At 49.6% G+C, this 17,509-nt stretch overlaps 5 protein-coding genes across 5 annotated transcripts; 1 reads left to right on the forward strand and 4 right to left on the reverse strand.

Annotated features, from left to right (window-relative positions):
• Nucleotides 1-51: 51 nt before the first annotated feature.
• JN550_002800 (uncharacterized protein) lies at nucleotides 52-1,860 on the reverse strand (the record flags this gene model as incomplete). The annotated part of the gene is made up of 3 exons (XM_049314135.1): nucleotides 52-816; nucleotides 875-1,779; nucleotides 1,827-1,860. 3 exons carry the CDS (start codon nucleotides 1,858-1,860, stop codon nucleotides 52-54), a joined length of 1,704 nt encoding a protein of 567 aa, XP_049175325.1.
• A 977-nt stretch (nucleotides 1,861-2,837) lies between these two features.
• Nucleotides 2,838-5,444, reverse strand: JN550_002801 (uncharacterized protein; the record flags this gene model as incomplete). Its single annotated transcript, XM_049314136.1, has 1 exon — nucleotides 2,838-5,444. One exon carries the CDS (start codon nucleotides 5,442-5,444, stop codon nucleotides 2,838-2,840), a length of 2,607 nt encoding a protein of 868 aa, XP_049175326.1.
• A 2,302-nt stretch (nucleotides 5,445-7,746) lies between these two features.
• On the forward strand, nucleotides 7,747-9,333 carry JN550_002802 (uncharacterized protein; the record flags this gene model as incomplete). Its single annotated transcript, XM_049314137.1, has 5 exons — nucleotides 7,747-8,229; nucleotides 8,285-8,750; nucleotides 8,801-8,908; nucleotides 8,968-9,196; nucleotides 9,261-9,333. The coding sequence occupies 5 exons, from the start codon at nucleotides 7,747-7,749 to the stop codon at nucleotides 9,331-9,333; spliced, it is 1,359 nt and encodes a 452-aa protein (XP_049175327.1).
• A 606-nt stretch (nucleotides 9,334-9,939) lies between these two features.
• JN550_002803 (uncharacterized protein) lies at nucleotides 9,940-11,229 on the reverse strand (the record flags this gene model as incomplete). Its single annotated transcript, XM_049314138.1, has 4 exons — nucleotides 9,940-9,954; nucleotides 10,094-10,721; nucleotides 10,786-11,100; nucleotides 11,180-11,229. 4 exons carry the CDS (start codon nucleotides 11,227-11,229, stop codon nucleotides 9,940-9,942), a joined length of 1,008 nt encoding a protein of 335 aa, XP_049175328.1.
• A 4,416-nt stretch (nucleotides 11,230-15,645) lies between these two features.
• Nucleotides 15,646-16,038, reverse strand: JN550_002804 (uncharacterized protein; the record flags this gene model as incomplete). The annotated part of the gene is made up of 1 exon (XM_049314139.1): nucleotides 15,646-16,038. One exon carries the CDS (start codon nucleotides 16,036-16,038, stop codon nucleotides 15,646-15,648), a length of 393 nt encoding a protein of 130 aa, XP_049175329.1.
• Between the last annotated feature and the right edge of the window lie 1,471 nt (nucleotides 16,039-17,509).

Below are 17,509 nucleotides of genomic sequence, written 5' to 3' on the forward strand. Positions count from 1 at the left end.
TGTATTTACGGTTCCTTATTATATACTTTGCTCAAACACTCCCTACACTCTCTACGGGAGTGATACATATCCATTATTGATCCATTCCTTTCCGTTATACCACACCTCCTTCACTCTATTCGTGTCCTTCTCTTGGAAGTAGCACAAGTTCATATCCTGCTGACTCGAGAGCGAGACGCTTTGCGCACTCCAGGCTATCTGCGAGAGACAAGTAATATCCGTGCCGGCAGCTGCGTTGGAAAGCGCATCAAACGTTTGCGGCCCGTTCCAGGATGCCGCTTTACTGTCCTGCCATACGACCTGGATCACGCCGTGATCATCCTGGTATAACACATAGGTGTTGACTTTGTCCTCAGCGTTGTATGGCCTCGTCACAGTGAATGCTCCGATCGGGGATTTTTCTGGAATTTCGTATGATAACGTTGCATCGAGCCACGATGCCGTTACGTTTTCGGCATATATCTTGGGGTCCAACCAGGTAGCCATCTTCCCGTCAGTCCCTCGATAGATGAAACCTCCACCGCCAGCCTGTTGCTGGCGAGAGTCGAGTGAGACAAGACCTGTACCGGGGGTAGCCGTGATATTGACTGTGTAATTGTTGAAAGGTGGGGAAGAGCCACTGTGGTAAATAACCCTGAGGCCATCGTCAAGGTCTTGGGTTATGATCCAGGGATCGTGGGCAGCTATTTTCTGGGCCTTTATCGGAGGTTGGCCATTCATGTCGCCCGTTATCCCTTTCAATGATCCTTCATCTGGGTCAAAGAACCACTGACGAATGTAGGAGTCCTTGTCGAGATAGAAAACCGAAAAGAACGGCTAATAGGCTGTTAGCAGTGTCACAGCTAGCTGGTCTAACCTTTGCCTTGCCGCTTACATTGTCAACTCCGCCAGATATCATAGCAATAGACGCCAACGGACCGTCTGTCATCGGCTCATATGCTAGAGTATCCAGTACTACAGGTTCGGACCAACCGGAGCCCCCACTGGTTTTATCGACATAGCGCAGGACATTGTCTTGCCCCTGGAAGAACAACCGCTGGGTGAAGTTTGTCATTCTGCTGTTTCTGTAACCGGACACCGTCATCCTTGAATTGCTCTTTATCGATGTTGGCGAGGCCGCAGCTGTGTTCGTGCTCCCAGAGCCGCTAGCTGTCGGAGAGGCGCCACTCGTCGTGGAATTCGACGAAGGACTGGTGGAATTGCGTGCGGATCTGCTGCCGAGGACACCGCCGAGCACGGCCCCAAGAACAATGACGACGAAGATCGTGGTTCCTATGCAGAAAATTCTCCTTTTTCTCCTCCTCGCACGCTCTGCATCCTGAGCCCCTGCTGCGGCGGTGGCCACATATTGTGACATTGCATTTGTCGGCGCATAGTGCGTCTCGGGCGCAGTGTCGTATGCAGTTTGAGACCCCCATACCGATTCGGACGCAGTGTGGTGTTCACTGTAGGTGGCTTTCTCGGGCGCGATATCGTATTGGTCTTGCGAGTGCCACGTCCCTTGTTGATTTGAACCCGGAAGGCTTGCCTGCAGTCCCGGCGCCTTTAGCTCATCATACGCCGTGCTACTCGGCGACGTAGACGGGTGCCGGTATGTTGAAGTAAACTGCGATGCGTCTTGTTGTCCAGGGTTCACGGCCTGCAACCCAGAATAGTCCTCGTGGGAGACCACCTCTAGGCCCGAGGGGACTTGAGCCGTTGCTGGCACCGAATACACATCATTCGAATGGTAATTCGACATGGCCTTAGTTGGAGGTTCCGCCTCTGCTCGTCCAGCTACTAAAGAAGGGTAAGTATGAGGTTAACAAGAGTCTCGAAGACACGACATAGTTCAATGGAAAGACTGGCCTGACTGGGCATGGCCGAAACGCGGTGTTGGAAGCATGCACGGCAGATTCAAAGGGCGACGCCACGAATCCTTGGTAACCGCCGCAGACGTGCATAAGCGCACGTCGCATCGTAGACAAATTGGTCATGCGCGGAGCTCTCGATGATAGCGCCATGATATGATCATCATCGATTGCATCTGTGCCGCTCAGCTGGACCCCACATGCTACTGGTGTATCGCCAATATCATGGCTAGCCTTCCATGGGTGCTGGCCCGTCGTAGGTTCTGGCGGTTAGGTGGTTGGGGGCAGCTAGTTTTCCCCTGATTCTGGCCAGCCTGTACACTGGCGTTTATCACTTCGTTGTATGTCGCATGTGCACCAAAGGCCGCAGACCTATAGCCGCACCGACGTCTCCATGCCTCTAGTAGCGAGCAATTGGCTTTCAACATGGAATATGACTTTGGGGTGGATATTGACATCAGCGTCAAATCATAATCTGGGGCTGTGGCAGGCAATCGCCGCGCTGATGGGTCCGGTACCTTTACTGGCACTGCCCGCAGGATCGGTGACCAGGGGTTGCGCACGTTGCGACAGCGGTGCAAAGCCTCAACCAGGCCCTAACCGTCGGTAAGCAGGATAATCGTTACCAATTGAATTAATGTTGCATCGAAGGATTTAGTGCCAAGCATCTGCAGTGAAATCCCTGGCGGCTGGGATTCCCTCCAGCCCTAACCATTGAGCCATGGTACGGTACAAGAAAAGTCGAGGAACGTGACGGACCACTGGAATTCTTCCACGGCGCAGGCTTGTACGGAAGTGCAGCTCGAGAACTGATGAGTGCCTTGGCCTTCGACCAACCGCGTAGCACAGTAGCTACCAGGTTTTATAACCCGCAACGGTATCTTGCGATGTAATTCTAAATTTGAAAACAAGTAATTAATTAAGTAGGTAGTACGTACTATGCTCATGGTTGCGGCCGTGCACGGTGATTGTGTGGATCGTTGTCTGCTAACATGACGAACGGTCTATATCCTTCTCCTTCCTCATTCTCTCAAGTTTGACGGTCCTTTCCGCCTCCCTTTCCTGGTCCATGGTCCCGAGGCAGATTTTGAGCCAGCCCTTGGGCGTGGCGGCATTCCAAACATTGCTCGGCATGCGCACTACCGTCTCCTTATATAGACAGTCGTTTTCGAACTGCCAGCTGCACAATACGGCTCTCAACATGCCTCCCTCGCGACCGCACAGAAGTGCGACAGTCGGCGGGCGTTCAGCGCTGAATATGCTCACGCTCAGCTCCCCGGTGTCAACCAGCGTGAACAGCTTGTGACCCTTGGGTAGATTGGCCTCTACCAGATCAGGCCGCTCGTCTCGAATCCAATCGGGTTCAAATCCAACCCGGCGGCTGTGGTGTCTATAATACTGACTGAATGGTGTTGATGAAGCCTCATATGACAGCCGCGAACTGTTGTTGCCGAAGACGAGGCATTCAAGTTTCGAGATGGGCATGACGCCTTCAAAGGCAACTAGGTTGCTCGTGCTCTGCAGCACCTGGCCACCGTAGAGACGGCGCACCGAGAATGGCCCGGTCACGCTCAAAGTCACTGCAACGAACACAAAACCTGCAACCATCCATTTGATGATGGTAATGACCTTCTGTTCTGCATTCTCAGTTGAGATGAATGGCGCGTAGTAGACCGCCAACGCAATGCCCTGCACAAACCACCACGTGCCGGCGGTGACGAACATGGCGGCCATCAGGCGCCGAAAGCCGACATCGCGAGCGACGACCGGGCGTGGGAATCCCTTCCAGCGTATGTGCATAGCACGACAGTTATCCAGCAGTACGGTGTTGTTCTCATGAGCCACACCTACAACTTGGCATGAGGGCTCAATGTCCCAAAGGTGTGTATGAAAGAGATCCGGTCGTGCCAGAGTGCGGAATGGTTTGAATGGACCGAGATTAGGGTGAGGATAAAGTGAAATCATGCGTTCGACAATTCTGTCGCTATCATTGCCCAGTGAAAGCTGGGCTAGAGACTGGAACTCAGTGTCTGTATTATCTCGCTCAATTCGATAGTGAAGCAGGCCCATCAAGGCGTAGGTTACGTCGTTGGGAGTATAGAACTTGTAGTTCTTCTCGGACCGATGACCCAGTGCATCGAGGGCGGTTGCGAACAGCTCAAGCCTACTGAGCGTCAGCAAGTTGGCATAATGTTCCGCAAGCAGACGTGTTGAGCCACCGTCGCTCTCTGAGTCAATGGGGTCTTCCCAGACCTCGGACGTCATCTCAACAAGAGATAGTTCCTCGATTCGATGGCCCTCGCCGTCGGGCGTACAGAAATAGCAACGATTGCCGGGCGCCAGGAGGGCTTCAGGTAAAGTCCACATGCGCGAGCCCCAAATCCTCTTGCTCTCGACTCGAGCATCGGGGAGCATGACCACGACTCGCTTGCAGCCCCGGATAACATCGCACATCCGATATACATCTGAATCAAGCAAGTCGCCATTGTTCTCAGCTCTGCACAGGAAATCCAGCCAATAGGCCTTGCACCCGGCGTCGCGCGCGGCGCTCGCAGCCATCTGCTGTATCAACTTCCGGCCGCTCGATGAAGCAAACGCTTTGTCAGCGAAGCTGACGAAAATGTACCTCATACTTGCAGGTGCATTAGCATCAACTTTCCAACTACCGTCGTCTTGTTGGACAACAAGCTGTCTGGGTCGGATCAGCCTTTGGCGGCTAGAAGGGAGCTGGGGGGCGACAATGGGCCTGTCGGCCACTGGCTTCTGGTCGAGGGGGTTAATGGCATGTTTGGCCCACTGCCAGTGGTATCCAGGGAAGTCGGTATACGTGTCAATGGTGTCTTCGTCTTTCCACGAGCTGGCACCGGGCCAGGCGAGGCAGATCTGTAGCGGCACACACACAACAAGAAGGCGCAAGGAACCGTCAACTTTATGCCACCATGCCTTTTGACCGAATGGCCCTAGTGCCCATTCTGATATGGCCAGGACAGTTGGAACATCTCCATTCACCTGTCTCCTTCTCCAGTCGCCTGTTGCAAGCTTATTCCGTAGGACGTAGTCCGTCGACTGTACGACGAGGCGTTTCGGGATGAAGTTGGTCGGAGAAAGATAGACGGAGACATCGCTGTACTTGGAGCTCTTCTGTCCAAATTGATTGAGGTACTCAAACTTCCCCTCATCATCCTTTTTCAAAGATCCGCCGTAGTCAGCATCGCCCAGAGCCGTATGATCTTGGTGCTCTTGATCCGGCTTCCGCGGCTTGTAGTAGAAGTGACCATTCCAGCCACGTTTTCCGCTGAACTGATCGTTCAGGTTATCCAGGAGTTTGTGTTCGGCGGCCTTGCTCCATTGCCACCATCTCTTCTGACTAGACTGCTTCACGGGCTCTGAGCTCACAGCTGACGGATCGCCAGCAGTCGGAAATTCTGACTGTGTTGCCTGGCAGTTTGCGGACTTGTCAGCGGGGCTACTGCTGATGGATTCTTTTGGGGTACCAAGGTCGTCCCATCGCTGGCGCTGGGCTGCATCGTGGTGATAAGTTCCCAATGAATGATCGGCCGACGTCGGTCCTCCTGATGACTTGTGATGCGCCATTCTTCCTCTAGATGGGTTCGATCACCTCGCGCTCTTGCAAAGACGATTTTGAGAGCCCAGAAGAAGAGAGTCGGGGGAAAGTGCAATCATGGTGTTAACTGATACATATCACCCGTGAATCCTGTTTGTGGCCCCCAAACTACCAAAATGACGGACCCCTTGATGTTGATATGCATCTAGACTTCAGCTGCCAGGACCTGGGATTGGGGTCCAATAAGATTTATGTTATGGGCCTTATTTAGGGCAGAATCTCAGCCAAGTGTCTCACGTACCCCTGTCCCGCAAGCTAGCCCATGAGCTTGGTAATCTTAGTTGCGACAATGATTGGTTAACAATACGATGGCTATCTCGTCGTCGTCCACTTCTAGACCAGGTTCAGATGCAGCCATGTCAGAGCCTTAAGGTCTCGCATTCGGTGAGCGAAAGCAATATCAGCATTTGTCCATCCATTTTTCAAGTCTGTATGGTTGGTATTTGGGGTTGTTCTGCAGTGATAGAATCTCGCGTATTGCTGAAGTAGTTTGACTATTAGTCCAATTTGGTGCAATCACATTAGGAATCTTGTTCAAGGCAAGTCAAGTCTCTCTAACTGTATTTGATATTTGAATCCTATCGACTGGGCATGTAGTGAGGCTCTCCTGAACTTGAAGTTTCCATGGTGACTGATTGTCGAGGGGAAGTCACGTTCACAATCTACAATTTTATTTCTATCCAAACTTTGTCTGAGACCTTGAACTACTTCTGAAATGAGGGACTATTACGGTGTTTGAGCGACAGTCGGCTGCATCCTGGTAACAAGCATATAATCCATGTCCAGGCGGCTTTTGTATATTTACTCAGTTTTTGCCAATGATAGCAGTAATGCTCATGACAACGACGTCAGTTACTGGAACTCTGTGGTCGCATGGTCTATGCCAATGTTAGTTGCCTGTAATTTACTCCAACCAAGCGAGTGGCAAAGACGTGTTTGCCAAAGACACAGATCCAGGTTCAGGGCATCGCGATGAGTTTGCCACCAAGAGCATGCCGAGAAGTTATTGGGCCCGAACTTCGAGAAATTCAACTCACGCGACGCCATCCTTTTCATACACGCTATTAGCTTCTACATTCTTGCTGCCAGGGCTCAAGTGTAGACGGTCAAGCCAATTGAAAAAATCACCTCGTAGCATGATGAAATTCATGGTCGACGGGACCCGTGCTGTAACATACCTACTCCTGTTAGGAATGGTCGCGAAGTTTTTCTAAATCACATTTATCATGTCGTCATGCGGTTGTACCTTGCCATCTATGTTAGATTGAATTCGCGCATATTACACTATACCCAAAACTGGAGAAAGGTAGAGAGATGAATTTCGACGTTTACTGCTGGAGGGACTCACCGTTGACATGGCTGGGTTCATATTGCCATATCAGAGTCACGGGCTTCCTAGGACTCTAGTAATTGGCGGAGAACAAAGATTGATTTACGGAAGAAACTGCCTCTTTGCTCCTGAGAAATTTGTTATTATCCTAGCGGATCGGACGGAAGAGGGACATGAGACGTTGTTCGACGAAAAGCAAAGAAATAATGTTTTGTATGGGAAAAGCAGAGAGGCTGCTTCGCCTCGAGTAGAGATCTTAGCAATTCCATCGGTAATGTGTATCTTCCAAGGCTCCGTCATCTAGCAGGATATCTGATGAGAGCCGAACTCCGTTGTTTCACCGATCTCTTTCTCTGGAGCGGAAGGACCTATCAATACAGTTGGTGTTGGCTATTGATTTCACGTACTCGTAATCTTGACTTGAATGGCGTCGCGTAGTGACATCGGCAGCTGCCACATACTATGCCCCTCTATAAGGAAGTCTCACTGATTTGTTGTCACTATGCAGGCATTTTGGTCATGCACGGCATATCCTTGAACAAGCAACTGTAACAGGTCTGGAAATCCGCCACTCTCAGAATGCGGATTTGGGATGTTTCACATCTTAGGAGAGTTGCTGCGGTCTACTGTGGAAAATATGCCCCGGCCATTCTTCCTGGGCTGATTCGTTCTGGTCTTACCGACACACTGGAACAGAGTTGACAAGGGGCTGCAGCGCGTATGCTACTGACGTGAGTGGCCATTGCTGTCCACCTAGGACGTGCGCCGGCCCGACTCCAGTGCAGTTAAAACCCCGCCCTCCATTTCACTAACCCCATAATTACTTCAACGCCGCTTGATCATTTAAACCTACAGAGTCCCATCTCACCATCTCTTACTGCCCACTATAGCTTGTCAGCTTCTGGAGCCCTATGAATTCATACGTAATCTCGGTTTGAGTCATGGGTCAGGAGAGCCAAGCAGGAGCGTGGGACGGGAGGCACCCAACCCATCAGATCTCAGAAGAGGCAGAATTCAAGAGCGAGATAATCGACTCAGCCTTGCCACAACTTGACTATGGCGACTCTTCTTCATTCCATGACACAGTGGGTATGCCATTAACCGACTCACTTGGCGGTATTTCGACTTGGCCGTCACAATTACAATCCTCGGCCCAAACTATGGTCCAGCCACCGTCTCACTTGTATAGTGAAACGATGCCGCTGGTAGACCCGACTTACGAAGACCCCGAATACACCATGGTTTTTCCTGTTCCTACAAATTCTGATCACAGTTTTGCCGCTCAGGCCAACGAACTCATCAACGCGTCGTTAGGCCGGACTCCAGATGGCAATTCGGTCGTTGATCCCGACTCAGTTCTGGGAGACTCGGGAAGACTTTACCATGGATACAAAAGTGGGAAATATTTCCTCCCAAACGACGCTGTGAGTTGCCTCCTCAGTCCTTGATATGAAACTGTCAATGACGTCAATGCTCCAGGCTGAACAGGATCGCCTTGACCTCCAACACCACATGTTCACGCTCATGTTAGATGGATGGTTCGGCTTGGCCCCAATGACCACTGTCCCTGCTTTTGTACTCGATGTAGCGACCGGAACGGGCATTTGGGCCCTGGAGTTTGCCGAGAGATTCCCCTCGTCGTTCGTAATTGGGACGGACCTGAGTGCAATCCAACCGGATCCAAGAGTACCGAATTGCGTATTTCAGAAAGACGACTCTGAGGCTGAATGGGTCTTCCCAGCTCCACATCCCCAAGGAATCAACTGTACATTACCCTGCGAACATCGCATAATGTTTGACTACGTACATTTGAGGATGGTTTGTACATGTTTCGATGACCCTCGTACGGTGATGAAATCAGCCTTCGACAACATGAGCCCTGGTGGGTGGATAGAATTTCAGGATGCCACTTTCGATATCACGGCCGATGATGCTAATTGGGAAGGTGTGTGACATGCCCTTTATCGATATGCCCAAAACGCTGACCGAGGACAGGGTCACCCTTGGACCAGTGGTGCAAGGGATGCGTACAAGGGGCAGCCAATAGTGGGCGAGATATCTTGGTGCCCAGAAATTACAAGCAATGGCTGGAAGAGACTGGATGTAAGTCTTATTGACTAAAGCTATGACATTGTGTACTAAGCTGCTCCTTATTTATCCAGTTGTTGATGTGCAGCAACGGCCGTTTGTATTACCTTGCAATCCATGGCCAAAAGACAAGAAGCTGAAGGAAGTTGGTCTATGGCAACTTAAGAACATGATGGATGGTGTTCGAAGCACAGGTTGGAAGATGTTAAGTCAAGCGGGCTATACCCCCGCTGGCATCGAGAGCCTTATTAAAGAGACTCAGGAGTATCTGAGGAACTGCAAAAACCACCCGTATGCAACATTGTAAGTCTATCATTTCATCGCCAAACCCTCCACAAAATCTCTTTCCGCTGATACGGAATGCTAGTTGGGTCGTTTATGGACGCAAACCATATTCAACAGAAGCACACACCAGTCAAGATGCTTCTAGCTTTAGATAGGTCAAGCACAGAGGTGACGTCAAATTGCGTTATATTTAGGGTTGTTCAGAGAAGCATTCGATGGCTCAGGTTGACTAAGGTAGTGTGAGGCGACCCGGCGTCTTATGTTTGCCCCCTCTACAATTTCTATTTCATTGTTCGCATCAGAGCCAACCTGAACCGAAAATATCCACAATGCCATATTACATTGATCTTATGTCACCATCACTCTCTTTCCTCTGAGATAGACTTGCTGTGGGCGAGCTCTCTCGAAATGATTCCTTTGTACTGGTCTGATGTGCTGGTTGCGAACTGAGAGACGCTGCATCCGTGTATGACTTCTCTTGAATCAGGGTTTCGGCGATGAACTTTGGATGTTTCGCGTCGGAGATATCTAGGCGAGCTAAACGGGCGCTGGATTCTAGGCAAGGTATTGGCCCATCACAACGCGACCACGGCTGGATTCCTAATTCTTCGTGTGCAAGTCGCTGTAGTTGCAATGTGCTGTTAATACCCCATTCCAACTGTGCATGTAAGCTGAGCTTCCACTTTCTCCGTATGAACCTGTGCATAGACTCTAGAGACATAGAAGCAATTATTACAAGTAGCCCAAATACTCCGACGAAGCTAAGTCCGAACACACTGAACGAGACATGAGCGGTGCTGTTAATCTTCTATATGTACAGAGAATTTTATTAGTCGATCCTATTAAACCTGAAGCAGGGTAGTTCCATACCTGGCTTTTGCAGAGTGTTTGTTGTAAAGGATTGCTTGGTCCTACCATGATTTCGGCTTCCTCGTCTGGCAAAGGGCCGATGGCAACGTCAACCACCGCTTTCTGCATGGTAGCCAGCTGCACGGCATGCCAGTACTGTACATCTAACTGCCATTGGTTGTCCGGAATAGCTCCCTGAACGCCGCCCAGGAAGTTAAATCGTGACGCAAGGGCCTGACTTCTGAGAGCACCTATGACGTACACCTCGTCCGCAGTGATCTGCTTGGTAGCAGTAGTGATCCATTTCCATCTCTGATATTGGTCCGTATCTCGAAAGAGGGATTGGGCGGCTAGTTTTGCATCGTGGGAGCTGCTAAGAGGCGTGCAGTTCCCGCCTCCCGAGGTGCAGTACTGTTCCTGGCGAGCACAGGCGAGAGGCGATGCTGGTTCGCTCTGGTGGGACCACGGTACAAAAGTTGGATCGGAAAGCTCTTCGGGTGATACTTCCTCCGGTGGTGTACTCTGAGACGCGTTATACCAGATGTCCGCCGTATTCTGCACAAATCCGACAGAATTTGTTGAAAGGAACATCAGCGTTGTATCTGCGTCATGCCTTTGGAGATCTGTAATGGGCTTGAAGTCTGAGTACCCATCAGTAACGGTTGTTCCATTCGTTACATAAGCTAGCAGTGCTCTGCTCGCCGGTCAGCCTTCCAGAAAAACAGTGACTCAAATCATAACTTCTACCAGAAACATACGATAGTGTGTAATCAGACCAAGCATAGTTCAAGCCAGTTATGTTGATCCTTGTCACAAAGTCGTCTGGGTATTCGTATGTGACATTGACAGGAGTGTATTCAGAAGGCCGAAACGACAGGAGCGGCTCTCCGTAGAAATATCTCGCAAAAGAACGATCACCGGATATGTTCAATGTTGACCTGTAGCCCTCGGTAACTAATGGTGCACAGTGGAGGACGACACGGAAAGAAAATCTTTCATCCTGCGGTGCATTCAGGCCCAGATCAGAATGGCTGTCAATTGGGCCAGAGTCAATCAGGATATTGGAGTCTTTGCTGCGGCATAAAGAATTCGCAAACGGACAGACCGCATTAGTATCCACTTTTGTTCGTAACTCCTGCCTGACGAAAATACTGTTTTCGCATCCGAATGAAAGCTTTGATGCTCTGACTGCTGAGTAGCATTGTTGCGCATAGCTTGCAGACGTTGTTATTTCCCTCCCCATCCATATATTGACTGTGTTCAGTTGAGTCGTCAAATTAGTGGTGCCAATTAGTGCACACCTATCTCCTGTTAGGAGAACCTCATTCCCGATGGCTATGCGGGCTGAAAATGCTGTAGCAACCGCCAATGCCGAAGACAGCAAAAGAGTGAATGTCACGAGCGGACCAATTCGCCGTATTGCGCCCAAGTGACGCCAAATCCAGATAATCTGGATAAGGATCCATGCTGTATTAAGAGGACCGCCATTATTGCGCAGCACTGCTTGTCGTTGATGATGAAGGAGATCACGGGACTTCGGCGACGAGAACCATAAATGAATAGCGAAGCATGCAATGGCCCAAAGGTGAGAGACAATTATGGTGAGGAACATTGCGATAAATGCAATGAGAAGGTTCCCGTCTGACCTAGTCAGGGTCAAGGTAGACCCAAAAACCTTGCCATAGGACCAGTTCGTCCAAAGTCCTATATAAACAGGGTACTGCGAAGTTGAAACTGCCTCCGAACTCATAATGCAGCGTAGTGGTAGATTGCAACTAGGAACTGATGGCTGTCCACATAGGCGACGTTGATAGCAACCACCAGGCAAGGCAGGACAGGCAGTGTAAAGGAAGTAAGTAAGCAACGTTTTATGTTTGCTGAGAAAAGTTGATTACAAATAATTACAGATATTCTACAGAACACCGTGATTGAACCTCGCCAATGTTTCAGCTACCTAGTTACGCTCGGTAGTATCCGGAACAGTTATTCTCTCTTGACTGGAGGATAGCGGAATAGGCTGACTACTCCTCCAAGCTGACGGCTCCTTCAAGCTGACCAGTCACACCCCTCTCTTCACCATACAGCTCGAATGCGGCAAGGCTGAAGCATAACACGGCCGGGTTACATCCTTGATTCTAAATTGACTGAGCATCCCGTTCTCGTGTTCCTATTGGCTAGAATAAGAGCCGACAGCTACACATGAAACGGGCAGAGCTCTGCAGTTTGGGTAACACAACGCGATCGACCACTCTTACCACCAGGTACGGCAGCGCTGATCTGCACTTTCAATAGTAGCGGCAGCACAGCCTAGCGTCCCTAGACACAAATTTACCGATCTGATTAGCAGCACGTCACATGGATCTTCAACACGTGCATGTTTGGTCTATCAGCTTAGGCAGCACAGTGTTACACGATGCAGAGCAACTGAATGCAATTATATTAAGAGCAGATATTTCTGTACAAGGCTGTATGTAGGCTATGTATCTCCACACCAATAGGTATTGAGCTCGGGCTGGTGGGACGTGGTATAGAATTGTGGCTGAGAAATAGTGGCTGTGCTTTTTCGCGTTTCACTTATTTAATTTCCTTCTTTTCCGTAGAATTTAATACACCCATCGCACTTTTTGCCTTCATTTTACAACTATTCGGTTTGGCGACCGTCGATTTACACGTCTATTTTTACCACACGAACAATATACGTTCAATTCGTCGGCACTGACGAGGAGAACTGCGTTGGCTGAGGTTGTGATACTTGGGGAATATGGCCTAGGAGCACCACTCCAGTTCAGTATATATATATAGGCCACTCACGTGGGCTTCGCCACAACTAGGATTTGGTAATACACCACAGCACGACATGCTCTGCTACGCATGAAGTTATGTGGAATCATGAGGATGTATGGACCGATACAGCTTTTGGCCAAAACCAATAGATATTGATACGATCCGGCTAAACCGAGGATCAGTTGATATATTTTTGGCTCTCGCATCGGCGATGGTGGCGGCCCAAGTAGGAAAAGATGTATCTCTCATATTCCAAGTTTAGTCCCCAGCGATCGGTAATATGGGACAGAATTCATAGTACTTATTTAGTAGCATGGTCTTGCCAACCCGTTGCGCAGAGGTTCATGCGAAGAATAATGTGATCCATTTCTATCTTCAAGGCTAGCAGACTACTCTTCCACTCCGCAAACATACTCAGCGCAATGTGCAAGACTGGCTTCCGATAACCAGAGAATCTGAGGAAGATGATTATTCTGGGAAGTACTTGATGGTCTGTGGCCTGATAAAGGTATGGTTAACACGTCTCTAAGATGGAAAGCGACGCCGATGGGCTCCATCCTCACACCAACAGTTACACACAATATCACTGGCCATTCAGGGTCGGGATGGAGTCTGAGTATCTTTTAGCACGAGATAACCCTACACTGTAGAGATATGAGTGCAAAATAGATCAGGAGCCACTCGTTTTTTCCATCGCCACGATGCTTGAGCTGCGCTGTGCCTAATTAAGAAATGACTTCTCTAGTCGTTCGAAATCCACCACCACCCCTCTTCCTACATCTTTCTTATGAATGCACACCGCAGTTATTCGTGTCAATCACCCGCATCCGACCACTGCATCTTCCACGCGCATAACGCTGCTGTCATATCCATGCCCGAGGAGTGGGTAAGTCTAGGATTGGAAATCCGTGCACTTGTCCTGGTGGCCGCACCAAATCATCCGTGTGGTTGCGATTTCAGTGCCAGGTCTTATGAGCGTGCCGCTTTTTTACCAAGCAGCTGGAGAGAATTCGATGGCTAATTCAGTGGGAAACATGCTAAAACTTTAAGCGAAGATATCAGGATTCATCACTGGACTGATGACATTCAATGTAACAGTGTTGCAGTATGAAGAGTGGCATGTATACCGAATTTCTGATGTGTCGCAACGTATATTCCGTGTACCATTAGGGCCGAGTCTAAGACTCTGACTTGGATTTCCGAGTTTCCGCTCGCAAGTGGTCCAAAAAGTACTATATCCAGTTGACACACCACCGTAGAGGTCCCCTGCTGACTTTCTCTACGTCGCTCCCGTTCGTAGAGGTGATAGACTTTGAGTTTAGTTAGCATCTGCAGGTTTCGTTGATACTGTTAGATTTAGATCAAATAGACAATTACTCCAAAATAAACGCGCTGAACTCAAGGTGATAGCGTGCGGATAGTTGCTGCCGGACAACGTAGCCAGAACGAAAAAGTTACTTACGCTGAAGGGAGCAATCTAGCGCTCCAGTCCATCACTAAGCTGAAATTTATCACCTGTCTCGTCCTGGATGGTCTTCTTCAGATGGAGGGGTTTTTCGTCTGAGACCTCATTGGTGAAGATCTCACCCTTTCTGTAGTCACCAACCCAAAAGATGGCACCAGTTTTGACACAAGTCCAGTGCGCGTCTAATGTCAACTCCAGGAGGAATTCGGGTTTTCCGGGTAGTCCTGATAAGTGTTATCCCACTTCGTGTGAGAATCCCTGCTGTGTTTGATGTCGAGCTTCCCAACATCGCGCACGGAAAGTTTGAAGCGCCTTGCCGTTGTCGCGCGCAGGTCGGTCGGCGTTCCCGGCTGCTCGACCAAAATGGCCCAAGCCTTGTGAGCACGGGCGACGTGGGGCAACTTGGAAAGCAAGCAACTTTGACAGCGTGAAGTGGTGTCTTGTGTCTTGCAAGTTGCGTGAAGCTGGAGGGATGATGAAGAGATAGAAGGGAGAATTGTTGAGGTGAATGGTGTGGATTGTTCCAGTGGGTGCGATTGCGGGTTGCATGCGATGAACAAGATTGAGAGGAAGGGAAAACTAGGTGCAGGTGGTAAATAATTACATGTATGTGTACTGGGAGCTGATTGAGGACGCTGGAGGGTACGACTGGTCAGCGAAACGTCGCCGGTGAATGGAAAGAGCACCCAAAAAAGTCGGGGGGGGAGGTTTTTTTTCACCTGGCGTTGATAATGATTGATCGGCCCTACAAGATTGGCTGATCTGCGTGATGAAAAAATCAGGCAGTAGTGAATATTGTCGTCGATAAATGGAATTTTTGGGGCGTGGAAAAATCTGAAAACGTGAAAGTAGCAGGTGACGCGTTGTCTGTGGTGCTTAGATTGGTCTTGTTGCGATTTGCAGAAAACCCGAAAAATATTTATAAAGCGAACGATGACACAAGAAAATGGACAGCAGACTCATCTCACGAGTGCGATTGCAGATGGATGAGCTGGTTTTGGGACAATAGATTATCGACGTAATCGTGTCAGAAAAGCGGCCTATGCAATGCCGTGTAATTGTCCTGCACCTAGTATAGTACGTTCCACGTGGCACATTAATGGAATGCCAAATCTCTCATACCAACGACCATTGCGAGCCCCAATCTATGCATCATGTCGATCTAGCACCTGGCCCAAGAAGCATGAACAGCCGTCATGGCAATTTCCTAACCCCCATGACCATACCTGGTCCAACTATCTCAGAGTCCGCAGTAGGTGCAACCTGCGAGCAGACGCGGACTGGTCTTGCTATCCCTAATGTGATGAACATGGTCAGCCAAAAATTTAAGCCATGTAAGTAGGGCATTGCCTACCAAAGGGCTCCTCGCTTAGCGCTCGAGACCGTCGGTGACCTGAAAGTTGTCACCAGCCTCCTCCTCGATGCTCTTCTTCAGATACATCGGCTTATCGTCCGAGATCTCAATCGTGAAGATCTCTCCTTTGCCGTAGTCTCCAATCCAGAAGATGTTGCCGGTGCTACCGCATGTCATGTATACATCGGAGCTTATCTCTCGAGGAAAATTGCGATTCTCTCGAGAGTCGTAGTAGGTGTTGCTCCAGGTAGTGAAGCAGTCTTTGCTCTGTTTAATCTCCAAGCCTCGCATCTGCTTCTTCGTGAGGCCGAAGTGCCTCGCAGCGGACTTGGCAAGCTCACTGGGCACGATCGGCTGCTCGATGAGAATAGCCCGTCCTTTGTAGACGATGGCAACTACGAAAGCCATCTTGATGTCTCAAGGCTCGCGCGGAACTACGGTCGGGTCTTTAGAGGTACGCAAAGATAGGGCGTCGTAGCGATGATGGTGAGACGCGAATGGGTGATTGCCGCTTGATGCCGTCGTATGAAGACAGAGTGACGAAGAGGGGATGAAAGGGATGGATGAGAGGGACGAAACTATCGTGCAGAGGTGGCAAGCAGAAGGTCGGACCAATGTATGAAAGTTTGGGGCACTCTGGGAAGAGGTAGGAAGGAAAATTGAGTCGGGAGGAAAATGGAGGTATTTATATGTCCACCTACGAGTGAATGATTGACGATACTGTTTCAGATGGCTGATCCGGGTCGAGGTGAATAAAAAAAGTATTCACCTGGGTCGCTAGGTATTTTGTCAATAATTGATCTAGACCACGAGATTGGATGATCTGGGTCCCGCAATAATCCCAAACTGTAGTGAATTTTTGTCGTCAAAAGAAAGTACCTAGGTACCTTGAGCAGAACTGCCGCCCAGCAACCGACGTCAAATTCACCTTGGCTGCTGATCTGAGTCACTATTCACTGGCGTTGGCCCGGATTTGCCGGCATTGGTGAATTTTCGCCGCCTGCTAGGACAATCCAGAAAGTTGTTGGACATAATGAATTTTTTGATTGCCAAGATCACCCGGGTGGACAAACCACCAAGTAACAATTCGGGATCTCCAATGTCATTTCCCATGCATGTCGATACGTATCAGCGCGCACTTGAGCAATTGGTATCCTTCCTCGAGATCATGCTTGGTGATGTACTCATGAAGTCGAATTCTGTAGGTGTTGTCTGGTAATCGCATGGTGTCGATCATAGGTTACTACGCGCCGCAGACGACATATCGGCAGAGCTTTAACCGCCATTGAGACGATCTCGCTATCATCCTCGGCTTCTAATAAATGCTCACAGCCTCCGTTGCCGAAACGTGACTAGCGCTATAATAGCAGTGCTTGCTGATAGAAGCCAGCGCGCACTTGAGCAATGCGCAGCTACGAAAGTGAAGAGGGATAGATCAGCCCCTGAAGGATAGCACTAGGGGGAGGTATAGAGGAATTGGCATAACATAAAGTCTTCAGAGGACAAAGTAAAGTATTAATAGGAGTCCACAGCTGATGTACAATCACACCCTGATAAGACCCAAACAGAAATCCCGCGTGACCATGGTAGCAAACATGATGCTGGAAAAAACCGGCATCTACGCGAATTAATAAGATCTTGCACGAGAGGACACTTCTGTTGCTTGGTCGCACCTCTTACGGGAATGACTAGATACTGATTGCTCTGCACAACCTGCGTTTGTGGTTTAGTTTGGTGACCCCACGATATGCTTGCCAAACGCACCTCTCTGAAAGCGAGCGTTGCCACTGGTGTACAGCGTTATCAGGACGCTGGCTCATACTCTTGAATACCACTTCGGGCTTCCAGGGTCATTCTCCTCGAAGATCTCAATCTCATG

The sequence above is a fragment of the Neoarthrinium moseri genome, assembly GCF_022829205.1.
Source record: "Neoarthrinium moseri strain CBS 164.80 chromosome Unknown scaffold6_Wmoseri_CBS_16480, whole genome shotgun sequence".
In the NCBI taxonomy this organism is placed as follows: domain Eukaryota; kingdom Fungi; phylum Ascomycota; class Sordariomycetes; order Amphisphaeriales; family Apiosporaceae; genus Neoarthrinium; species Neoarthrinium moseri.